The sequence below is a fragment of the Kwoniella mangroviensis genome, assembly GCF_000507465.2.
Source record: "Kwoniella mangroviensis CBS 8507 chromosome 1 map unlocalized Ctg02, whole genome shotgun sequence".
NCBI lineage: Eukaryota > Fungi > Basidiomycota > Tremellomycetes > Tremellales > Cryptococcaceae > Kwoniella > Kwoniella mangrovensis.
The window spans coordinates 2,313,491-2,337,884 of NW_027062534.1; the positions used below are offsets into that span (position 1 = coordinate 2,313,491).

Consider the following 24,394-nt stretch of genomic DNA (forward strand, 5'->3'; position numbering starts at 1 on the left):
ATCATGACCTGATACGAGGATAGCTGACATTCCAACCGATATGAGCATCATTAATGCAACTCCAAGCCATAGCTTCAATTACATATGGCCATTAACCTCATCATATCCTGTCCCTTCTCCATATATCATCTTACACGTGTCCACTGCAGGTCTTTCGATCTTCCTCTCCAAATCATCTTTGACATTACTAAACCAATCGTGATCGGTCATACTAGCCACCCACATATCCTGAGACTTGCTCTTTCTCTCCCTTTCTTTAGAGTTTATTTTCTGATACTGGGGTACTAACCCATTGAAATTCCTACAAATTCCTTCTTCCTTGAACCCGAATCTCTTAGCTGAATTGATTGACGGGGTATTATGCGTGACAGCATCGTATTGTACTCTAATCAAGTTGAGGTCTTCGAATAGATATTGGAGGATAAGGTACATTGAGTGGGTGTTTATGTGCGTGTTTTGATAGATGGGGAGAACGTTGCTGAGACCGAATATCGCGTGCTACGGTAGGATCCGAAAGGGAATGTACAGTAATCAGTAATATACCACATTTCAGCCAATACAGAAAGAAGGTGTCAAGGGAAAATGAAAAACAACAATGTCCACACCGCACGCAGCAGTGAGAAAGAAGAGAAGAGATGGAGAAAGACAGTATGGTCCATTGACTCACCATAAACTCATCATTCACTTCTATCAACCCATAAACACCTGCGAACCCATCTTTCCCTTTCCTCTCGACTTGTAAATCTATAACCGCTAATAGAAGACATCTCGGATCGATCCTGAAACTTTCGATATCTTCTAGAGCAGTTTCTTCGGTATATGGACCTAGTTCACCGAAGTGCATCCATGAGGAGGGAGGGAGTCTCAAAAATCCTGAAAGGTGTTTTGATGGCTACACCGATTTAAAGTACATATTGGCAATTAAGGCATGGGAATTGTCAGTCAATTCAGGACACATGATTTCAGTACAAACCTGGCTGACAGGAATCTTGTTACAAGTAGAGATTGCAAACTCACTACGAATGGCTCTAGCTTTCCATGGTCAGTTCTCAAAGTGTGGAATGGAAATACGAAATTTATATCGTATAGATTCATTGGTGTATTGGCATGAAGAGTTTTTGGTATTTTATCTCGCTGATATAGATTCAAGAATTCGTTTGTCCCCTCTTCAGAACCGCTTCTCGGATCCGTCAGACGTATACTAGACGTTGATCCCTTGATATTCTTTGCATTGCCATTGATGATGGGTTTAGGGGGATTGAAAGATAGATGTGAATCGCTAGTATTGGACATCATTGTACCGTATCGGATTGGTGGATTTGTGATTTGCGGTTAGTTCTATTCAACTACAATTAAACGGCCTGGTATCCTAGCAGATAAAATAACCCACTTTTTCCAAGAACAAGATAGAAAGAGGTATATGTACATGCTTTGCTAAGATCTCCCTTTGCCACTCAAATCAGTATATGATTACTCTTTTGATGTGAATAAGGTAAGCTTCGTCTCCGACAACAGGATCGAAGGTCGCTTTCGCTGAAACTTCCGAGCTAGTTTTCAGGATCTAACTCTTGCTCTATCCTCCAGTCAGACCACCGACGTCGTCGGAGAAAGCTGCTGCTTACCCCGACATCTGACATCTGGATGTCCATCTATACACTATCAGTTCAGTTTTCGATTTCCTTTCACAAAAACCATGAAGCGGCCTCGGCCTTGTGGAGATTTGAGGCATCGGCATCTCATTACTCGGACTCGTGTGAGACGGATGTGTGGGCGCTTCAAGTTTAATCACAGTCACTTGACAACTCCTGCTCCACCGTGCAGGGCCTTCATGCCTTATGACTAGACTCCCTTTCCAAGCTTACAAGTATCCCGATACGCCTCTTCAACCCTTGCCAGCTCGCTGGTGATTGTGCCACAACTAACTTGAGTGTGTGAGTTGACATTTGATTCCGTCGCCATTTGTGTTTGAACTTCAACCATCTCGTATGCATTGACCCTCCTCATTCAGATCATTCAACCTATATGTACTCGTACTCATATATCTTCATGCTCATTCTTCAATCTTCCTTTATCCTCCCCCTTTCATACCATATCGACATACCACTGTTCATAGATCATCTCATCAAACATCAGCTACCGCTCGCTGGGACAACTTACCTCAACTTCAATCACGCGAGAGTTCCTCTTCTATCTGCCGAAGATACCCTTCAAAGCGGTCAGACACAACTCATGGCAGCTTCCGATCATCGCTCCTCGTATAAAGAGCGACAATAGTAACTTATCAGCAGATCCCAACAGGAGGCCCATTCTACATGGGGTCAGCTTCGTCAACGATGAGTGCCAACCCCGCACAAGTCCCTCGGACCGACCAATCGTCATCGATGGACCCTAACCCTCTTCCTTTCCCTGCTCAGACCTCTTCCTCGACTCACGCTGATTCGAGGTCAGAGCTCAGTCCAAAGGTCAACTCATCACAACCTTCTGCTACCCTCGGTCAGAATTCTAACATAATTGACCCCACTTCGAATTGCAACCTTGGTCAGCAACCCTACGAGGGAAATCGTTCTTCGATGCCTGAAGCCGGTCCAAGCTCACGACCTTCTGCCCTATTCACGACGAATGGAAAATCGTCTACATCACCCCGCGCAGGGACCAAGCAGAAACCTATAGTAGTAGAGGAAAAGGAAGAAGGGGAAATCAGTGATGACGAAGTGGTCGAGATTAATGCTATACCTGAACCAAGGAGATCGGTGTCACAGCAACCAGCTCCTCCACCGTCGACAGTCTTTCCCCGTCCCGTTATACCTCCGTCTCCCCCGCAGCGGGCGATACAACCACATCCTCGCAGACAAGATTTACAGAATCGCATAGCACCACCGTTCACTCCCCCAAATACCCACAATCGTCCCTTGAGCAAAACCCAAAGGAAGAAGATGGAGAGACGAGCTAAGGCTGAGATGAACGCTCAGAGAAGACAGTATTCACCGTACAATCAAACTCCATATCGCCAGTACGATCAACAATCAGCATCATCATCTCCTTCATCGATACTCCCAAATATCGCACCGCCTGCGGTTCAAGGTAAAGGGAAAGGGAAGGAAAAGGAGAGGGAAGAGGAGGAAGCAGAAGTATCTTTGGAGTTGAACGATACCGTTGCTCCAGCAGCCGCTAGTAAGTGGATTGTCACTTTCTTCACTTGATCTGTGTGACTCATGCATCTATCACGATATAGACATGTCACCTGAAGAAGTCGAACAATATATCGATATCATTCGTAACCTGATTTCCGAGGGTGTCTCGCCAGACACTTTGGTTCAACGTGGTGCTTCTCCCGAATACGTCATGAAAGTCTGTCAAGAGATAGTCGATGGTACCAAGAAAAGAAAAGCTTTATGGCTAGAAATGAGAGAACAACCCAGAGCAGATAGTGAAGCTCCATCGCTGCCCCCTCCAGATCCTGAAAATAAATCACCTAGTCCTGAGGTGGAAGTGGTAACAGTGAATCAGAGCGGAATACCAGGGTTGGAAAGGGTCAAAAGTGACGATTCAAATGATTCTAACCTTCATAATCCCATAGAAAGAATGAACAAAACCCAAAATGGAAACGCACCCACAGCAACATTCAAGCCCACTCAACCCGTTAGAATCGAAAGCTATAAACCTGGTCAACCATCAAGACCTCCCTCACAACCTTTCTCTTACTCCAGCATCCCTACTGAGCCTACGCATCGATCAAAGAAGAAACAGAGAGACGGTATATTGGCAGTTGGATCGGATGTCATTCTCAACTATGACGATGCAGCAACTCACCCTGCTCAACCATCTCAGCCCAAACTTCTTCCATCGGCAGCAAGACTGGGTACATCCAATCCATTCTCTGTTCTCGATACTATCCCACTTACCCCGCCATTCTCGCCACCTCCCATCGTCAAAGCTATGGTACAAGCAGATGTCCCACCTGAACCTACAGCACCCCCGCCTCCCGCCCCACCACCACTCACCGCTGAACAAACTCTTCAAAATACCTTATTAGAAAGCAGACGGAAAGCGATGGAGAGTATGCGACGTCGTCGGGCGGCTGTACCAAGACCGATATCATCGACGCAGTCAATCACAGAGGTTGAAGTCTCCGCAGAATCCACAACTGTAGCCGAAGATCAAGCTATCGAATTCCGAAGGTCGATCGAAGAGCAAATGGCAAGTATCGAGAAGGAAGTCCTGGAAGCTGCTGCTGCCGCGATCGAAGATAAACCGAATGAATCTGAAGCTGAACTTGGGCCTGAACCCGACGAGGACGAAGAAGAACAGATGGATTTAGATGAACCCGAAGAAGGTGAAATTATACCCCCTCTTATTGATTCATCTATCTCAGAACCGGTCATTCCACCACTCATTGGTTCAGCACCACTACCCATTCGGCCACCACGAGGTATCAAACGAATGCATGCTGAAGATCTGAATGAGAATAAAGCTACCTCACTCCCTACACGAAGCTTACCTCCAGCCAAGCGTAAACCTTTCGGAGCAAATCAACGTGCTCAGCGACTCTTACTCCATCTGGATGATTCCGACTCTGACTCTTCGGATGATGAGGATACGCCTACGTCAAACGTCATTTTTACTCCTACTGGTGACGTCGATATCATCGAGAGACAAAGGATGTTAGAAGAGAAAGAGGCTAGTATCAGAAAACTGAAAGAGCAGATTGCAGCTCGAATGGCAGCTAGGAGGAAGAAAGGAGACGATACTCCTACGGGCTGTACGCCTATGGAGAAGACTTCGAGTCAAGATACTGCTTCGCAGGTAGTGCGAAATGCTCTACAACCGGCTGAGGGAGAGAATGGCAGTATATGTGAGTCATGCGGTCTTTCGTCGGAATGGGTTGTCATGCTGAAAGCGAGTCATCGTTGACAGCACCTATCCCCGCTGATGTCCAGCAATTGACTAAGGAGCTGGTCCAAGCCGAAGCTGAGGTCGAGGCTATGGATATCGATCCTGTACCTGAGTCTATCAAGGGTTGGTGACCGACGTGCCGACTGACATCACTTGCGATACTGACCGAATTTCTAGTAGGAGAAAATCGCGAAATGGCCTCTGAAGGTGAGTCATCAAGTGAAAGGAAACCGCTTACCTCGGACAGAACCTCAAGGGATTCCAGTCGAGCCTGTTGATGATAAGGTGCGGATCGGTGCTATCAAGTCAACAACAAGTTTCGTACCTCCGACCTCGCTTACTTATGCTGTCTACCATCCAGCGACGCCTTCGATCAATCTCACCCTCAGTCATACAAACGAACGATCAGAAGACAGTCCCCAATGTACCTAGCCAAGCGTCGATTTCTGTGCGTTGAAGCGGGATCGTCAGGCGAACCATACTAAGTTCTTGTCATAGACATTCACCGATTATCAACCTTTGTTAAATCGGTACCCTCAACTCAACAACACGACCGTTGATCCATCGCTCTTGCCTTTTATTCAAATCGATACCACATCATCACAGCACGATTCGCCTCATTTGATCGATACTGAGAGGCTTTTTGGCCATATTGATCGACGATTGCTAAACTCAATCATACTGACTCGACTTTTACAGGCCAACCCGTCTATGGTAGCTTGTCAAGCTGAGATGGGCGGTGGGACATGCGCCGACAGGACATGTAAAGATCTGCATCTGGATAAAGGGATCATACCAACTGGCAAGTACAAGGTTGGAAGATGGGGGAGCTGATATATGCTATAGACGACGATCTGGTGGAATATATCGGTCAAGTTTTGTTAAGTCAAGGCGGTCAATACAATGATAATGTCAAGATTAGAAAAGCCTTCATCGAAGCTCAAGAGGAACTGCGAAGAAATGGTCCTGTCAATTTGGAGCCAGATCAAGGAATGATAGCACTGATGAAGAAAGTTGGGCAAATCCTCGAGCACACTATATGATGATATGAGAGGAGTATGATCCTTTCTTTCTTTGATCTCATTTTCTGTTCTTATTTGTTGCTTCATTCCTCTCTTTTTACTTCATTGCCATGAAACTCAATCGATCTCAACGCAATTGACGATATAATCAGCCCAACATCGCAAGAACTAGATGGCTTTTTCCCGCCAAAGCCACCCAACAAATGTCATTGCGATACTCAACATCGCAGAATGATAATTATGTATCTTGTATATATCTATCAACGCCTTCATCATGATCATGCAACAGTTGTCTGTCAATCATCCCAATGTTTCATACATGCATGTGCACTGCAGTGTCCAGTAGTATACATATCGCAAGCTAAGACTGTAGAATCAACCGCTGTTTACCATCAAGTATACTTACCGCCGGAACATGATACCATGCGCTTGGGTCCGTGTTTTTGACTTTTTTTGGTGTTTTTGACAATTGCGCACCATAGTTATCACTCTACATTGAACAGTTGAATCACTCAACTTGATTTTCACCTCGATCAGAAACAGTTCACATCCCACTGGTCGAGACCGTCGTATTTCCTCTCTGTTCGATGTTCTAATTCGCTACCTTTTGGCACGGCCTGCTCTTGGTTGGTATACGATCTTGGTATCTTGGTCGGTCAAAACAAGTTGAAGCTGAAGCTGAAGCCGAAGTTGATCGGTCGATTCTTCTTTCCGCTGAAGGACTGACTTGATCGACTCCGCTTTTGCCAGCAGAAGTGAGAGGGACTCAAGATGATAGTGGAGATCACCCTTTTATTGCTTTTGATACTTGTCGAAGCTCCCCTGGTGGGTGAAGATGATAGAGGGAGGTGCGAATGTGATTGTTCTTGTGGTAAGAAATATCATTTGAATTCGAGTTACCCAGAAGTACTAGGTGATGGGGGTGATGGAGTATCAGAGGATATTCGTGGGAATGAATCCTCTGACAGAGACGTCGAACATGAACAAGAACCTATTTATGTAGGTGGTTCCGATGGTGAAGGGTGGAATGACCGAGTAAGTACAAGTCCCCTGCCTACATCAGACCCTTTACGGTTTTTTCCTTTCATGACTCGATATGCATAATCTCTTTCTGACATTCTATGACTAGTCAAAGCCTTACTCGGAAAGATCGTTAGTCACTGGTAACAGGAAAGATTATTCCAATCGACCTAGACCCCCTCATTTGGATCGTTCGGTTCCGGATGTAAGTTTAAGCTCTGCTTTCACATACACGGTTCAATCACCATACACGCTCGTACTCCTTTATGAACCTAAAACCAATTCTTACAGGATCTTTCCTCTCTATTCGTCTCATCTCATCATTGAGGATATTGATCTCTTGGGGATTACCACACATAGCGAAAACCACCATATCTTGTCACCAATAACAGCAGAAAACGAAAAGATGGTCATTGGTGTGCGCCTTGTCAGAGATATTTCGTTGATTCACTCGCCCTTCAACAGGTAAGTTAATCATGCCCCTAGCAACATATTCGACATCTGCATGAAGCTAAAACAACTATGTCTATCTTCTGTCACTGCAGCATCAGGTCGCACTTCATTCAGCAACTACCACCATCATGTCTTCATCATCGAGAAATCAGATCCCTCGCAATGTACGATCGTTGATCCCCGAGGTGAGCTTATCTACTGACCCTCGTTGTCTGCCTGAGCTCATAGTAATGCGTATGTATGAGTAGTTGAATCACTCTGTCGTCGTCTGCGAAGTGTGTTCAGAAGGACTTCCTAATGTCACCGCTTTAGATATGGTAAGTCATGTCAGCTAAGTCATCATTGGTTTCATAAAGCTGACGTTATGGATCATATTGGACATAGCATAAAGTCAATTTTCATCCGTGGTCAATCTTTTGTCCAGAATGCTTGATCCGATTCCGACATGCTCAAGAAGCGCAGTTTGTAAGTATGAGTGAATGATACGGTCCTGGTCCTGATCACTGACAATCGCATGTGCCCTGCAACGACAGCACTATCGACAATTCCACCATGCCAGATCACCTGATCCCCTTCACATTGATACAATGTTAGGACTTATCAAAGGACATCATCTGATTCATCCGTCCCTTCAAACACTTCCCTTCACTCCTCAACAAAATCGCCCGCAGCACCAAGTCCAGACCTTCCCTACTCATACTATCCAAAATTACTACGAGTGTGAGGAATGTAATATGGTTTTTGGACGACCTCAGGAACTAGAAGCGGTGAGCTTGACAGGCGTGATTGATCGTAAACGATCCTCAGCTGACTATGTTTGCTTGATAGCACAAAGCTACACCTTTGGTACACGGTGGCAGGATTTACGAAGCAGATGATTTTCCACCTCTTGGTTCGACCGCCAAACCTTCATCTTCACCTTCCCCTTCCGTCACTGCTTCGTCCCCTGATGATCTTGCTGTCGAAGGAAACCTCACGGTATGGGGCATGCCAAGCTTCACTCTGAATGAAAAGAGATCAGATGCAATGAAAGAAGAAGTCTGGACACCGCAAGCTAGACTTACACCTGAGCCTGATTCTTCCCATGATACCGCTTCTACCTCAAGCGAGGAAACCAACTCGACTGACGTCGTTCTGGACTTTCAGAGAGTTGCGTCAGAGTCCGAAACGAACGATATGGAATCGATCGATCCGGAAGACATCGATACTCCGATGGAAGGACTTTCAGCTCCGAAACAGATTTCTGATATTGACGCTCAACATACCGATTTAAAGCAAGATAAAAAGAGTCAATCCTATGATAATGAAATTACTGGTACCATCAAGACAATCGAACCGAACTCAGGCCCTGTAGAAGCAAACCCACTCGGACCAGCCGAAGACAGCACAAATTCCGCCAAAGCTATCGTTACAGACGATATTATTCAAGTGCGGGAAACCAACAAAATCTTTTCTCAAGTGGTCAGCTCTGCTCAATCACTCCACACGATCTCACCGAGACCAGTCATTCAACCAGTCCCCTCCCAGATCAACCTCACACCCTATGCCAAAGCTGCGCTTGCATCGGCTCACAAGATCAGCGAGTATCCGCCGCCTGAAATGGATGTTGGAGACAACGAGAAATACGAAGACGATTCACCGGAAGTAATTGGTGGGATCGAATGTCATGTACCCTCATTCGCTCTAACTCTCTCGCCGCAGAACAAAACGACTTCACTTGAATCACCACCGCTTTCACTCGATTCTACTCCACCTTTGACCCTCTCTGGAGACAGTTCAAGCTCCTTGAATGAAAGCCTGGTACTTGAGGAAGAGGATGATGCATGGGCAGCATCACAGGAGGTATACACCATCGCAAACTCGCATGATCGACAGATGTTCTCCTTGGATCTAGGTGCGACGAGCAATGGGAACAGACCAAAGCCAAAATCGTACTCGGAAAGCAGTAGTAGTAGTAAAAGTACTAGCTCGAGACATAGAAATAAGCGAAGTGAAAGAAGCTGCAATACCAGGAGACAAACTTACCTTACACCTTCCCAAAGGGAAGTTTACGGTTATGCTATCAGTAGGAACGAAAGAAGAGATTCAAGTTCTTCTTCATCATCCAGATCCAAAGCTCCACCTCAGGCATCCCTCCAACCTATGTTCGAGAGTGAATGGTCAACTATTACACCGATGTCTTCTGGTAATAGGAGCATGGGAGGTAGGATAATAAAGGAAAGTCCATGGGAGGCTAGTAGGAGGGAAGCGGAAGAGAGGAATAGGCTGGTCAGTGCTGGTGGAGCTGAAGAGGATCTGTATGGAGGTTGGTGAGCGAAGGGATAAGAAGTATTTTGAATGATACTTTACCGCTGGGCAGGACATTCTTCATGATGGATGGGATGGATGAACAAGAGGGGGGAAGTCGTGAATATTGGGCATATTTTTGCTGAATAATGATACAAACAATCCAAAAAAAGGGATCATATCCAGTACTAGTAATGGATGATGTCCTCAGTCAATTTCTTTCTTTTTTTCTTATCTTTTGCATCAATAATGAAAATACAAGCAATACAACCTTGCGAAAAGGTAAACCGTTTCTTGAACATAGATTCCTTGAAACACGTACTATCGTCATCACCTCATAGCATTACCCTCAATAAGATTTACTCGGAGCAACGAGTCATGTAGTATATATAGCATATGAAATGTATTTTTATTGTGCATAGAAAAACAAGACGAATATCGCATATCGCATATCGCATATCATGTCAGGTGTTCGTATATGTCTAAGCCGTGTGTATATATGAGACACAAAGGACAAGTAGCAGGAAGATGAATAATAGCAAAGCAGATTCAGATCTTATCGTCTGAGGGCTAAGGCGATTATCAACATCAATATAGCCAACAGGAAGGCAATGACGGTCATCGATACTAATCCGACAATAACACAAAGATACGTCAGTCAGTAAGTTGACTTCTCCTTTTTTCAATTACAATACCGATTAAGGTCAAATGCGGAATGTGTTTTCACTCACCTCCGCCAAAAGAAGGAGGTACGACGATCACTCTAATTGTATTATCTGCACTTGCCGATACGAGCAACGAAGCTGACGAATTGAATTTCAGAGCTGTAGGTGGGAATGAATGTGCGTGAAGTATTTTGAGAAGGGGCTAAAAAATGGGATGCAACTGGTATCAGCATATGTGTGTGGATACGATTAGAAAAATGATGGAAGTGGATATAACACTCACAGCTAAAGTCTTGGAATCCAATATACCGATTGACAAATCCGAACAACCGTACGCAAGTAATTTACCATCATCACTGTTCACGCCAAAAAAAAACATGAACAGATAGTTAACTTATCTGCTTTTCCTTATGTAAAACAAAAGAGCACGGCTTCCAACTAACCTGACATCAAAGACAGTTACTGGTTTACCACCCACCTCCCTCCTGGAAATCACATCCCATTTACCCAAGCTTGCCTCCTTCTCCTCCTGTCCTCCTGGTGTAGGTTTCTCCTGAGATGTCTTGATCTCCTCTTTCGTCAGAGGGGCTTTGGAAGGTTCCGAGACCAGTCCGAAAGATACGACGAATGATTTTCTTGGTGCACCGCGTTTGGAGGATTTGATTGCGTTCAGGACGGCGTGGATCGTCAATGGAGTGAGAGGGTTTCGGGAGAATCTATCGATGCGATTGGCAATGGTATGGTCAACATTGAACATCATGTAACGAAGGTGTATGTATGTATGTATGTTTGTGGATAAAATCATACAGTGCCAAAGTGTAGTAATTGGATTGGTCTCACTCACTTGGCAGATCTAAATGCAACTGGAGTTATATCCAAACTAGGTGTATATATTGTCTGTTTCAATTCCAATTTTGGTTTCTCTGTTTCTTCTTCCTGACTTATGACGTGATACAGGAGTATCGATTTCGTAGTGGTGACTATCAACTGTTATAGCCACATTGTGATTGATTAGCTACATGCACTATTAAGATGAATCTCAATTTGAAGCAATATGTAGTATGTTACCTGACTTGACTTACCCAATCACCATCTTCGCCTCCCCAATCGAGATCGACCAACTCCGAATCAGTCTGAAAAGACGGTACGGCAATGTTCAACGAAGGGTAATGTAATAATGTGACTTTGTCGTCGGTCGTTCCTATTACTAGTAATTTCGATGAAGGTGAGAGTGAAGTGAGTTTCTTTGATGCAAATCAATCAGCACGGTCCACTACGGTGCTCTGTAGCATTTGTTGGAAGTGATGCTTTACCTGATAAGGATAATCATCCGACCATTCGGCTTGTATCGTCTTTTGACCTTTTACAAAGTCGACTCTATAAAGTGGTATCAAAAACATCAGCTGTTGATCGTCGTATGTCCAACGAGCATAGTATAGCTGAGATGCAACTCACTTTTCATCAGAGTATGAATAGACTCTACAATGTTCGTTCTTCCCTTCTTTCACCAATGACGACGAGCCATTGACACCGGTTATCAATTGTTTTGACTATCCATACCATCATCGCCTATTGGTCATCTTGTCATTCATTACTGAGTAATATGGATATATCTTACATTCCTATCAACAGCCAAGGTCATTGGTGCATCCTCCTCATTCGATAACGTATATTCCGATAGGTATTTCACCGATTTACCATCTTTAGTCACTTTACATACTTTCTATTTTACCCATCAGTATAGCCCTATTGATCATGATCATCATCATTTTAGTCGGAGACGGCACCCACCAGTTTGTTCTGTATACCACTCCTACTTGCTCCTCCTCCCCCACCTAGTATGAGGGTATCGTCATCTGCCCAATCTAGGCAGTAGACGGGGAATGAAGGTGTTGGATGAGGGTGGTGAGCTGTTCTTGTCATTGCGATTCTGTTTTCGAAACCAAGTTGTACGGATTCCTAAGCTGATGTAGAGTCTGACAGTATGAGCGGCTGAGCTGCTAGACGCCAAGAGTTGTTGTTGTGGATGATGATGATGATGATGCGTTGATGCTCAAGTCTTTGATTATCGTTGTGTTGTTATCTCACTTTGTCTCTATCTCATTCCTCGGTCGCATCGTTGACGACATGACATGACATGACGCGTGGAATTAGGTTACGTAATATTGTTCTTTAGTCAAGTGATGGGATGGGATTCGGTAAGGATGCAGGATGAAAAGCCGAATCCAACAACGGATACAAGCTAAGGAGAGAAAACAATTCAATCTTACATCCATCTACATTCGATCGCATATACCCAGATACCATACAACCCACCGATTTCAACCATGAGACCCACTCTGCCCAGACTAGTCAACATCCTCGTACCCGTAAAGAGGTCGATCGATTATGCTGTGTGAGTTGGGTGTGCTCCTTTCATGTCGGGCGATTCTGGGTGAATGACTGACTCGCGATTGATCATGTAGCAAGATCAGGGTAGCTTCGGATGGGAAAGGTGTGGATACCAATGTGAAGCACTCCATGGTAAGTTATCAGCTATGCAACCAGTGAGATCCACGACCGGGCTGAAGTACTTTCTCCTCTACTATAGAACCCGTTCGATGAGATTGGTGAGTGCTCCACTGTCAGAAGTAACCCACACATTCGTCCCGCCATATGTATTACGATACCCGGTCAAGCAGAATACTGACGTGCTCTTGCAAACTTTATATAGCCGTCGAGGAAGCGATTCGACTTCGAGAGAAAAAATCTACCAAAGTCGACAACATTACCGCCATTTCCATTGGTCCCGCCAAAGCAGTCGACACCATCCGTACCGCCTTGGCTATGGGTGCAGATTCAGGTATTCACATCACCACACCTGAAAATGCCGTCGTGGAACCTATAGCAGTTGCCAATGCCTTGAAGAAGATCATCGACGATAAGAAGTTCGACCTGGTCATCATGGGTAAACAAGCCATTGATGATGATTCGGGTTCTACTGGAGGTATGTTGGCTGGTCTATTGGGTTGGTCACAGGGTAGTTTCGCTTCGAAATTGGAGGTTGAAGATGGAGATAAAGTGCATGTTACCAGAGAGATTGATGGTGGTTTGGAGAACATCGAGGCCAAGTTACCTATGATTGTAACTACCGATTTGAGATTGAATGGTGAGTGAATTGATCTCTCTCTTCCTCTTTTCCCATATTAAGTCGGACTTGTTACTGATCTCATCCTCATTCTATGATATGCAGAACCTCGATACGCTTCTTTGGTGAGATGGCTTGTTACTCGGAATCGGATCGAACCCAGCTTACCTATTAAATCTCACGTCATAGCCAAACATCATGAAAGCCAAGAAAAAGAAGATCGAAACTTTCAAACCTGAGGATTTGGGTCTTGATCTTGTGAGTGCCTGTGAAAACAAATTCATCATGCACTATCCTTTCGATATTTCCGTGAATGTTGTCAACTGATCTGGCTTCACTTCGATACAGACCCCTAGATTCGAGACTATCTCCGTATCTGAGCCACCCAAGAGACAAGGTGGTGGTAAGGTGAGTAAACAATCAGTCGCCCCTCCTCCCATATTTGAAGATTACAACTGATGTATTTATATCGTTCACGCTTATAGGTCGAATCAGTCGATGAACTAGTCAGCAAGATGAAAGAGGCCGGTGTGATCTAAGTACAACAACAAGAATAATTGAGTCAGATGAAATATAGGATTTCATGGATTGTACATAGATAAATCTTCAATTCGTGTTGAAGTTCAGATTCGTTTTTGTCTCTGGGCCATGCATATTCATCTCATTGGCATTTGGAGTATACCTGTAGAGGCTTATCGCTTTTTTTTGTTTTTGGGTCTCTTGGTGCCTTTGAATCTCTTTGTGAGGAGGTCAACGACACCAAGCCCGTACGGTCGAAATGGGTGAAACGCTAAAGATGGAGAGGAAGATATATACTGCTCATGTCGATGATCAGGCTATATGCAATTTTTGTTATGCTATCCATTCATATCCTAAGTACTTATATACCTATGTATTTCTACTGACATTCTATTTGTCTACCTATGAAGATATATCCCTTTGAACCACTCATCAAGAAATCGTCCTATAAACACATTTCCCTTATATGTATATACGTTCCAATCCCTTTCTTAGTCAAAGAAGAACTTGGTTCTCTTCTCTAGGGGTTCGAATTCCTTTGCTGGTTTACCAGGTTGACCGGGTGGACCAGCGGCTTTACCGAATGGGAGAATGGCGGTGCTCTAATCGAATAAAATACGTTACGTCCGTCAGTTGCTTGTACTATAGGTATATGACTCAATGAAGAAGTATCGACTTACCTTCCATTGAGCAGATACGTCAAGGAGGTTGGTAAGTTCAGTTTGGACTTGGGGAACGAAACCTCCAAAGTGCTACAACCAAAAAATCAGATTTATGAACGTTGGTAGTACTCGCTCTTTATTGTTTGCTTGATTTTCTGTTTAGGCTGACTTACCTGGAGAGAAGCACCGTATCCCTCAGCTTCGAGGGCAGTCCATACGATGTATTGTAAGATACCGGCGGAGTTCTCTGACCATATAGGGAAGTGCTATAGTAAATCGAATACAACGTCCGTCAATCAATTTGTCTAGTCATATGGCATGGTAGTATCAGAAGAAAAGTAAGTCTTACTCACTTGAGATAAGAATGGCATTTTACCTGAGAAAGCATTAATGACATCTTGATCTTCGAAGAACAGGACAGTTCCGTATCCCGCTTTGTACTGGGTGTTTATCTTATCGGTCCAGAAAGCTTCTTGTTGTTCTATTGACCAAATGAGATTATTCATCGTCAACTTCTACTCATGTGCATTATGATAGGAGACGAGGTAAAAGTCAAAGAACGAAATACCCGAACTCACTATCACCTCCCAAAGTACCGACATAAGCTTTCAAAACAGCATCCCAAACTTCCTCATGTTTCTTTCCAGTCACGAGGACAGCTCGGGATTGTTGACCGTTGAAACTTGTAGGAGCGAACTTGACTGCTTTCTCTACCAGTTCTTTCAATTGATCGTTGGAAAGGGGTGATTCTTTAGTAAGACTATAGTACGATCTTCGGTTCTATGTACACCAAGAAAAAAGAGGTTAGTTATGTTTATCCTTTCGAGCCGATGGCAGAGTGCAGTGGCATGTGAAGTCCCCGAATTCGAAATGGATTGATAAACTCACCTCGACAGCCTCGAAGAATGCTTTGGAATCAGCTACCATCTTGATTGAAGTCGAGTTCGAGCTGAATTGTCTAATTGGGCTTCTTAGTTGTATTGATATAGATCTAGGTGAAGATCTGAGTAACTTGGTCAGAGCAAATGACGAAATGATGAATAAGACTATTAATTTGATTGTATTGTATTGCATTGGAAGAGAAAGAGGAGCTGTCATCCGAAACAGAACATCATCGTCCTATTTATATTCTCGTTTCTCGGACCAAGTAACCTCTCAAGATTAGTCATAGGACTCATCTAAAATATCCGAAATCCAATGGAAAGTAGAGTAAGATCAATGAAGATGACTAAGCATTGTGAAACAACATTGAAACACATACATGGTTTTCTATTTATACATTTGTACATGTATTACACAGCTCATGAGCCATCGGTCACCATACATACAGCAAGCTCATCACCCCGCTTTGTTCTCAGATGACGGACCCATGAATGACTATCCTGCCCTGCCATGCGGAATCCGATCCCCTCTCCTGATCCACCCACTCACGCTTACGCCTTCTTAGCTTTCTTCTTCTTACCCCCACTGGTATCCTCCTGACCAACGGTAGTGACATCCGAATTGGTTCTCTTGGCTGAACCATTCATTACTTTTTGAACACCCATGCTCATAGGTTTTTTGTTATTTGATGATCTGACCGGAAGGGGAATTTTGACGAATTCACCTTGTTCGACTTTCTTGGCGTCATCATCGTCAGGTGTAATACCTTGATCTTCCTCGAATGATTGGACGTTATCGATTTGACCTCCGTCAGTGAGCATGCCGAGCAATCTACAGAAGGATGAGTGAAGTCAACAATGGTAAAACACAGGCAATGAAGTATGCTCGTGGAGATTAAGTACGTTAATTGAGATCGGTAATATATACAAGGAATTTTTGGACCAGTTGAAAATATCGCAAGACGATGCACTCACTCCTTGTAGATCTTCCTTCTGTCTACCCATTCCTTCCTCCACTTGGTAAACTCCATATCAATCTTCTTGGTCTCCTCGGCTGAAAGAGGGTTGATAGCTGCCTCTCCATCGGAAGTTGATCGGAATGGTGCGAGAGCTTTCAGCGTGATCTCGTTCTGTTTTAAAAACCACAAATCAGCCTAATGGTAATATGGGGAAGAGAATCTGCTCACATCAGCTTTAACCTTTTCGATCTCTTTGGCGAGATCTTTCGTTTTGGGTAATGCTTCTTTGGATGCGAGTCCTACCAGAAGTACTACGTCAGCGATGACTCTCTTCAGGATGACATAGCAATGATGATGATTAGTACACTAACCCGATTGGAGGTTCTTCAATTCCTTCCTTTTCTCTTCCAATTCGCTCTTGGTCTCTTTGATCTCCTCATCAAGAGATGCCAATTCTTCAGGGGCGAGAACATCAAGAAGAGACTAAAATATCATGGAGTGTGAGCTGTATTGTCATACTCGGACGCGTGTGTACTATCTTACTTGGTTGTATAAGTAGATGAGCTGTTTACCGTACGGCTTGACTGTAAGTTGACCTTTCTCTAAGAAGTGAAGTATACATCAGCGACAGTTGTTCTCACGGGGACAGAGAAGAAGAAGGAAAAGGAAGGAGAGTCACTCACCAGCTAGTGTAGCGAGGACTTTGACAGCAGCTGCTTTAGGTACTCTGTTCTTGAGGTTTGCAGATACGTCGGCTGCGAAGGTTTAAGTATAGTAGATCAGTCGAGGTCATCGAAAAAGGGGTGAAAGGTTATTTTACCATTAGCATAAGGTCGATTGGTCTAAAGCGAATCATGGACAGACGAGTGAGTTGACTCCCTCGAAAATACAATCAGGATATTCTAGCTCACTTCTTTCATATAATTCAATACCATCTGTAAACGGATAGCGGCCGAATCAGCTGGAGGAGAAAATGATTATCAAGGAGAAGCTAGACTGACCTCTTCAGCTGACGCAATCAAGATAAAGAGTTACCGGTCTCTTCCATGACAATTGGACCACAATTGAATCAGCTCACCTTCATCCCCTTTTACTTGTTTTTCTTTCACTTCCTTCTTGGGAGCCATGATGGTGTTCTGTTTCACTAGAGGGGTTGTAAAAGACCGCGAAGTATGGCAAGTCAGGTGACTGAAAGATTGTCGATACTATAAGATGAACGAACAGAGAGAGAGAGAAAGAAGGGAAGGAAGGTGAATGCATGTTGATCTGCTTATACTCTGGGTATATATATATGTCCATCCGTACGCAGATGAGAGGAAGGAAGATACAGTAGATCAATCAAATTAGTCGCGTCATCTTCACTTGTGCAAGTAATGTCCAATCCACGTGGATGAACAACGATCCGTGCGAGCCTGATACCTCGTGAGGGGGATGTGGGGAAAGAGGGGGTTTAGATGAGGCTGATAATCTGTTTTGCCGCTTAAAACCTCCAAAGTAGTGACGATGGACGGTGGACGATTTTCAGCTGAAATTGATGATGCTCCTTTGACATCTTTCGAAAATAAGACAAGATAACATACCGCTATACATCAACACCTCTGTGTGAGAGGCTCATAACCATCTTGAATAAGATCTCACTACCTTGCTAGGCACATCAAAAGATAGAAGGATAGATCAACATGCCTCCAAAAGCAAAAGCAGCCAAGGATGACAAGGTTGGTTTGGTACACCCATTGAAACTTGGCGTGGATGGAGGACGGTCGTCTGAGCTTTATACCTGGACTCACCAGAAGGAAAAGAGGGACAGGGAATCATTGAAATGAGAATATGGCTGATTCGTTATGATGGGTGTTATTTAGACCTTCGGTATGAAAAACAAGAACAAGTCATCCAAAGTACAGAAATACATAGCTACCGTTCAGAAACAACAGGCCGATGCAGGTAAATCAAAAGCGGATGTAAGTTAAGTCTCATATCTTATCGTCCAATATACCAATCATATATATAAGATCGTACTGATCTTTGGAGGTGTGTTGGGGTTATTTAGAAAGCGAAAGAAGCTGAAAAGCAAAAGAAGGAAGAAGCGAAAGCCTCTGCTTTAGCAAAGAAGAAGATGGAATCGGAATTGTTCAAAACTGCTCAGGTGCAGAAAGTACCTTTTGGAACGGGTCAGTTGATCATTTCTTGCTCCTTGATTTTTTTTTTCTTTGGAGGGAAATGGAAATATAGCTGATATGAATGATATTCTTTGCTGTGTGCGAAACGAACAGATCCAAAAACTGTAAGTTTAGCTGACTATGTCCCGAATACCGATACCTGGACTTGCTCATTAGCTGATGTTTTTTTTTAGGTACTTTGTGTATTCTTCAAGAATGGACATTGTGAGAAAGGTCAGTCAGATCTACCATGCAGTGGTTGGAGAAAGACGACTCAAGCTGATAAGCACTTTTGGTGATGACATTATACAGGTAGTAAATGTAAATTCTCGCATGATTTGAACGTAGGAAGGAAAGTTGAGAAATTAAATATATATGAGGATGCCAGGGCACAGAAGAATGCCGGTGAGTAGAATCATATGTCATTGGGCTTGATGATTCCACTGAGATTTTGCTCGTGTAGATACGATGGATACTTGGGATGAAGAGAAGTTGAGGAATGTGGTTACGCAAAATGAGAAGAAACAGACAAATGCTACGGATGTGAGTTAATGTCCAGTCTATTCCCCTCTTGCTTGCTGCGCGGTACCTCGGATTGTTCGATAGTCAGCATACACGGATAAGTAGACGGAGACAAACTAACTTCGATATCGTCGCAGATTGTATGCAAATACTTTATTCAGGCTATAGAAGACAAGAAATATGGTTGGTTGTGAGTACGCTTCTTCTCCGAATTAGATGTATCCCGTCGACTGTGCTAATGGAGATGTATATGATATAGCTGGGAATGTGTATGTTTCAAACTTTCAGTCTTCATTTCGGTGAAATAAGAATAATATTGATGATGATTTTCCCGACCACTTAGCCAAACGGAGGAGACAAGTGCATGTACCGACATGCCTTACCACCTGGATTTGTATTGAAAGCAGATAAGAAAGCGGCAGAAGACGCAGCTAAGAAGGATAAGATATCGCTGGAGGAATTCTTGGAGGTTGAGGTGAGTCATGCTATCAATCTCGATGTTGTACACAAACAAGCCCCGTACTGTAATTTGTCACTCATACATTCGTTTTTCTCCAATTCAACAGCGACATAAACTTAAAGCACCTTTGACACCCGTTACATCCGAATCATTCGCTCATTGGAAAAAGACACGACAAGAAAAGAAACAGGCTGAACAAGAAGCGCTGGAAAAGGCTAAAGCTACACAGAGAGCTGCTGGTAAGATGACTGGTATGACTGGTAAAGATATGTTTGAGTTTGGTGGAGAGCTGTATGAGGATGATGATGAAGGGGATGAAGAGGATTGGGATATCAGTAGGATGTTGGCTAGATATGTGAGTAGCAGTCGTTTCTTCATCATATCTTATATGACACATGGTGTACTGACATATCATTTGATATCGCAGAGAGAAGACGATACTCGACCTGATGGAGATGATGGTCAACCTACCAAAGGACAGAACGAGGATGATGGTGATGAAGTTGATGGAGTGACGAACGGTGTAGGAAGTGTGAAAGTTTCAGGATAGGTTGAGGGCAGGATACCATCATTTTATAACTATACATCAATTTTGCATGGGGTCGGTTTGCAGAGGTGATTTTGTATCTGTCTGAGATGTGTGTATTGGTCGTGCTTCTGTCCACTAGTTATACTGTTCATGCATTGCATGAAATGCATAAGGGCGAGGATGATCTTTTTCAGCTGGTTTGATGTTGAGATTAAATTATTGAATTGTGCGTGGTTCGGTCATTACCGATGACGTCTGAAACACCACCTAGCGACGTATTGAGTTGATATTTCAATATTCATCCTTGTCATCTTTGATCATCCTCTCGTCAGATAAATCATATAACATACATCATCCAACCCGATTGGCATCAGAAACAGCCCCTAGAGGAATTGCAACAACCGGAACTATCAGTTGATCAGTACAGCAATATATCTTCGTCATATATGAGGAATTGGACATGAGAACATAACACAGTCCTGTTGACTTTTGACTTCTCGGACCGTGCACCATAAACAACAAGATCAACCATCCTATCCCACCACATCAGATACTCTCTTGATCATCTCTGGTGTCCATCAAGATCATTAGAGCTCGAAGATAGGCGTAGAAGGACAATGTCAGACATACAAAGTATAAAGATAATTTCCACCGAAGTGGTGGACGTACCTAAATCGCATGTTGTATATGTGATACAGGGTGAGTATTTTCTCAGTGTATTGACAGTCCCTTTGAGTATCTCTTTCTCAATATTGGATCAACCTGACAGTGGAATGCAATGCTTATCATGCGGTCATAGTATCAACTCCTATACGGACTTGGACGGTCAAAAGACGGTATTCAGATTTCATATCGTTACATTCCGAATTGAAATCGTCAGTGGGTAAAGAACCGCCTGGTAGTCTACCTGCAAAGCATTGGAGCTTGATCAAAGGTGTGGGGGATGATAAGGTAAGTAGTTGGTGTGTTGCGAATAATCGAACTGAAGATTGTATCATCCGCTCTCCCTTTTCTTGTTGCTTCATTCCTCATTGCATCTGTCGAATCATACAGATACAGCCTTTGCAAGATCGAGATCTGTCATCGATATTTGTATATATATTCAAGCTAACGCGTCTTTCTCTACTTATACAAATAGCTGATACGCGAACGTCGTATCCTTCTCGAACAATACCTCATCCTGATTCTCACAAATAAAGACCCATCTTTCAGACAATCATACGGATTCAAAGATTTCCTCTCTGTCGCATCAAATACCAATCCTTCTCACCCTTCTTCGGTCAACTTCACTTCTCAATCATGGTTGCTTGAACATACCTCACTCCAAAACCTGCTTCGTTCAGCTCGTTCGGCATTACTCAAGCGCGATGCACTAGCCTCCATGGGCGATTCAGTCGCGTCGAGAAGTTCAAGTATAGAAGCTAAGAAGATACTTAAAGAGGCTTCACAGCGTATACATACTTTGGAAGATGCCCTGGGATTAGACAGTATGGCCAGTATGGGTGAAGGGGAGAAGAAAAGGAGGTATGAGATGGTTGAACAGTTGAAAATTGAGAGAGAGACTTTGAATAGGATGGCAGAAGTGGGTATAAGAACTTCGACTTCGGCATTTTCAAGAAATTCTGAACCATCTGGAAGTAGAAGTAATGGTTCTTCTTCATTTGAGCCCACGGGGACCACTAGGTCAAATGGAGGTTCGTTAAATTCTTTACCTGGTGGTTTTCCCCAGGGACAACAAATAAGTATAGGAAGGACGTTTGGTGTCAAGTCACCTCCACAGGAGACATCTGAAACTAGACCGTTAGATGATAGAGGTTTGTTACAATTACAAGTTCAGAAAATGGATAATCAAGATGATCAATTGAAAGAATTGTCGAAGTTGTTACAGAGGCAAAAACAAATGGGTGAAGAGATTCATCAGGAGATTGGAGAACAGAATGATTTGTTGGATGAGATTGAGAGTGGAGTTGATAAGACGGGTAGGAAGTTGGGGAAGACTAAGAGGGAATTGAATAGGTTGGGATAGGGCTAGATTCCATCTTCCAGGTCTAGGTCGCATCGTGTGAAGATGACAATGTTGATGAGCGGTAATGTCTGGTTGAGGTATGTCAACTAAGTTAGGCAAACATTACAATCGGTTTGTTCACTGTATATAATTTCTTGTATTTTCCTTCTTCTCGTCTTAATTATAACCTTCTATTTACGTCTACTTATGGGATCTTGGAATGTGATACATGATATACATGGGTAAATATACATATGAGCATACCTTACAAAGTGAATCGCACACATGGGGAAACAGGCAGAACATGATGGAATTGGGTATCTGACGAAACAATGAGTATAATACAATGGATTCGACATATAGCAATTTTACATATGTTGATCATTTCATTCGTTCACTCCGTTTTTCTTCCACTCGCACTCGGAATCAATCAATTCTCTCAATACTAAGGTTCGTTCTGACACAAGAAAATTAGATTATCAGCTAACTCTCCCAGAAGGTCAAAGGCCGGGGCCAAGTAATAGCTGATCTGAGCTGACTCACCGTCAATCCCAATTTCTTAGCAGCCGTCAACCCCGCTACATTCTTCGCAATCCTTCTAAAAGGTCTCAGCGCTTCTGACAATTCAATCCCATCTACTAGACACTTTGTCTTCCATAACAATCCTTGATTGGTATATATCTTCTCTTCTTGCCATCTTAACTCCCTCTCGGCTGAAGAACAATAACACTCAACCAACTTTGACATCCCTACAGCACCTTCATCCACTTTCTTCAACTCGTCTTCGTTCTCTAGATAAATCGATCGTCCATCAGATGTGGCTCCGACAGTCAAATGATGTTGTTCGAATTCTTTCTTCATGTAATTGTAAAAAAAATCATACAGGGGTTCGTACATCTCCCTCAACCAATTGTCAATCGTTTTGATCCCTTCGCCTAACCTGTTTTCAAGGGGGAAAGAGAAGTATAGACCAGCGATGTAAGCTTCCATCAATGCCGCTCGGACGTCGGTCTGGGCTCTGAGTACAGGTAAGAGTTCTGGGTGACCGTTAAGCCGTTGAGGGAGATTGTATAGGCCTGATAAGTGCGATAAGGTGGCGTTGGATACTAGGTGGGCTTTGAGTTTCTATAGAAAAGAATCAGATAAGAATGATGATATATCAAGCTAATTTGCCAAATCAAAAGGAATGGTGGGACTTACCGTAGCAGTACCAATAGTTAAATTAGGTTTAGTCTCATGTAACCAAGTAGTAACAATCACACCCAATATGGAATCTCCTACAGTACAAACGATCATATCATATCAGCTAAGACTACCACACCTGTGGGCATGAAAAGTAGAAGACAAGCTCACCAACATGTTCTAGCTTTTCGTAATGTTTGATCGGATCGTTCTCAGGATCTTCGAACCTTCCCTTCGGTCTTTCGAATAAACTCTGGTGGGTGAATACCTGTTTGAGCAGATCGGGGTTATTGATAGGTGGCATAGGTGGTAAAGGGAATACTGGTAATTGTTCCACAGGGATCAAAAGAGCTTTGGCATTTGGTCCTTTTTTGAAACGTTTGGATGGTAATGGAAGAGGTAAGATGGGGATGGGGTTATGAGGCTTGAGATCGATCAAGGAAGATGATCTTTCCCTTTCCCTTTTTACAGAAGTGGAGATACTTCCTTCTCTATACCTGGGGGGTGATTCCTCTTGAAGCTCAGAATGGGCTTTCCTTTTTCCTAAAGCTTTGGACGATGGGATGCCTGGTAAGGTTGAAAGTAGTACTGCTGATGAGCTCGATTCCGAAGTATGATCAGGGAGATTGGTTTGAGTAGATGGTCTCTGTGTGTGACGAGGAGTTGGAACGAAACTTTCAATCTTGATAGGTTTATTCTTGGTCATAATAGATGACTCAGGGGAAGGAAGGATGGTTGATGAGAAAGCAGTATTCTGAGTAGTGGGCTTCGCGGATACCTGACTGACTCGATGGTGGTCGATTTGAGGCTTCTCTGACACCGCTCCGGTCCAAGTTTGATTGGGCTTGATGGTGGAAGGCACCAGAGATGGACCCTCGCCAATAGCATTTGGTGCTGGAGGCAGGAACGGCATGTTGATGGCATGGGTGGCCGCAGTGGGCACTTCGGATACCGCTGGAGATCGAATGGAAGGAATGGGCGGTACCCAACGTTCATTGGGGACCAAGGCCAGAGGTGAGCCTTGTGCGGCTGATGAGGGACCTGTAGGCATCC

The 24,394-nt window shown here is 43.6% G+C and overlaps 10 protein-coding genes across 10 annotated transcripts; 5 read left to right on the forward strand and 5 right to left on the reverse strand.

The window, feature by feature from the left end:
- Positions 1-78: 78 nt before the first annotated feature.
- Positions 79-1,293, reverse strand: I203_105970 (uncharacterized protein; the record flags this gene model as incomplete). The annotated part of the gene is made up of 3 exons (XM_019147742.1): positions 79-498; positions 668-892; positions 1,018-1,293. 3 exons carry the CDS (start codon positions 1,291-1,293, stop codon positions 79-81), a joined length of 921 nt encoding a protein of 306 aa, XP_019002660.1.
- A 1,040-nt stretch (positions 1,294-2,333) lies between these two features.
- I203_105971 (uncharacterized protein) lies at positions 2,334-5,936 on the forward strand (the record flags this gene model as incomplete). The annotated part of the gene is made up of 8 exons (XM_065517879.1): positions 2,334-3,171; positions 3,233-4,852; positions 4,915-5,016; positions 5,074-5,100; positions 5,159-5,178; positions 5,255-5,341; positions 5,392-5,695; positions 5,740-5,936. The coding sequence occupies 8 exons, from the start codon at positions 2,334-2,336 to the stop codon at positions 5,934-5,936; spliced, it is 3,195 nt and encodes a 1,064-aa protein (XP_065373183.1).
- Positions 5,937-6,686: 750 nt separating this feature from the next.
- On the forward strand, positions 6,687-9,701 carry I203_105972 (uncharacterized protein; the record flags this gene model as incomplete). The annotated part of the gene is made up of 8 exons (XM_019147744.1): positions 6,687-6,950; positions 7,045-7,140; positions 7,296-7,400; positions 7,481-7,573; positions 7,637-7,705; positions 7,773-7,853; positions 7,922-8,155; positions 8,217-9,701. The coding sequence occupies 8 exons, from the start codon at positions 6,687-6,689 to the stop codon at positions 9,699-9,701; spliced, it is 2,427 nt and encodes an 808-aa protein (XP_019002662.1).
- A 529-nt stretch (positions 9,702-10,230) lies between these two features.
- I203_105973 (uncharacterized protein) lies at positions 10,231-12,262 on the reverse strand (the record flags this gene model as incomplete). Its single annotated transcript, XM_019147745.2, has 10 exons — positions 10,231-10,301; positions 10,406-10,541; positions 10,623-10,695; positions 10,783-11,055; positions 11,184-11,326; positions 11,422-11,583; positions 11,653-11,716; positions 11,795-11,889; positions 11,958-12,062; positions 12,131-12,262. 10 exons carry the CDS (start codon positions 12,260-12,262, stop codon positions 10,231-10,233), a joined length of 1,254 nt encoding a protein of 417 aa, XP_019002663.2.
- A 404-nt stretch (positions 12,263-12,666) lies between these two features.
- Positions 12,667-14,005, forward strand: I203_105974 (uncharacterized protein; the record flags this gene model as incomplete). The annotated part of the gene is made up of 8 exons (XM_019147746.1): positions 12,667-12,734; positions 12,805-12,862; positions 12,930-12,948; positions 13,053-13,487; positions 13,572-13,591; positions 13,656-13,724; positions 13,815-13,874; positions 13,952-14,005. The coding sequence occupies 8 exons, from the start codon at positions 12,667-12,669 to the stop codon at positions 14,003-14,005; spliced, it is 783 nt and encodes a 260-aa protein (XP_019002664.1).
- A 471-nt stretch (positions 14,006-14,476) lies between these two features.
- Positions 14,477-15,574, reverse strand: I203_105975 (uncharacterized protein; the record flags this gene model as incomplete). The annotated part of the gene is made up of 6 exons (XM_019147747.1): positions 14,477-14,587; positions 14,666-14,737; positions 14,821-14,913; positions 15,001-15,128; positions 15,226-15,427; positions 15,536-15,574. 6 exons carry the CDS (start codon positions 15,572-15,574, stop codon positions 14,477-14,479), a joined length of 645 nt encoding a protein of 214 aa, XP_019002665.1.
- Positions 15,575-16,080: 506 nt separating this feature from the next.
- I203_105976 (uncharacterized protein) lies at positions 16,081-17,614 on the reverse strand (the record flags this gene model as incomplete). The annotated part of the gene is made up of 9 exons (XM_065517880.1): positions 16,081-16,360; positions 16,504-16,658; positions 16,716-16,786; positions 16,859-16,970; positions 17,031-17,089; positions 17,171-17,242; positions 17,308-17,329; positions 17,399-17,448; positions 17,566-17,614. The coding sequence occupies 9 exons, from the start codon at positions 17,612-17,614 to the stop codon at positions 16,081-16,083; spliced, it is 870 nt and encodes a 289-aa protein (XP_065373184.1).
- A 552-nt stretch (positions 17,615-18,166) lies between these two features.
- On the forward strand, positions 18,167-20,175 carry I203_105977 (uncharacterized protein; the record flags this gene model as incomplete). Its single annotated transcript, XM_019147749.1, has 12 exons — positions 18,167-18,202; positions 18,347-18,445; positions 18,535-18,655; positions 18,758-18,768; positions 18,838-18,877; positions 18,956-19,048; positions 19,107-19,186; positions 19,303-19,355; positions 19,425-19,434; positions 19,509-19,640; positions 19,732-19,980; positions 20,053-20,175. The coding sequence occupies 12 exons, from the start codon at positions 18,167-18,169 to the stop codon at positions 20,173-20,175; spliced, it is 1,047 nt and encodes a 348-aa protein (XP_019002667.1).
- Positions 20,176-20,771: 596 nt separating this feature from the next.
- I203_105978 (uncharacterized protein) lies at positions 20,772-22,180 on the forward strand (the record flags this gene model as incomplete). Its single annotated transcript, XM_019147750.1, has 3 exons — positions 20,772-20,853; positions 20,954-21,105; positions 21,293-22,180. The coding sequence occupies 3 exons, from the start codon at positions 20,772-20,774 to the stop codon at positions 22,178-22,180; spliced, it is 1,122 nt and encodes a 373-aa protein (XP_019002668.1).
- Positions 22,181-22,642: 462 nt separating this feature from the next.
- On the reverse strand, positions 22,643-24,392 carry I203_105979 (uncharacterized protein; the record flags this gene model as incomplete). The annotated part of the gene is made up of 3 exons (XM_019147751.2): positions 22,643-23,284; positions 23,360-23,436; positions 23,513-24,392. The coding sequence occupies 3 exons, from the start codon at positions 24,390-24,392 to the stop codon at positions 22,643-22,645; spliced, it is 1,599 nt and encodes a 532-aa protein (XP_019002669.2).
- Positions 24,393-24,394: the final 2 nt, after the last annotated feature.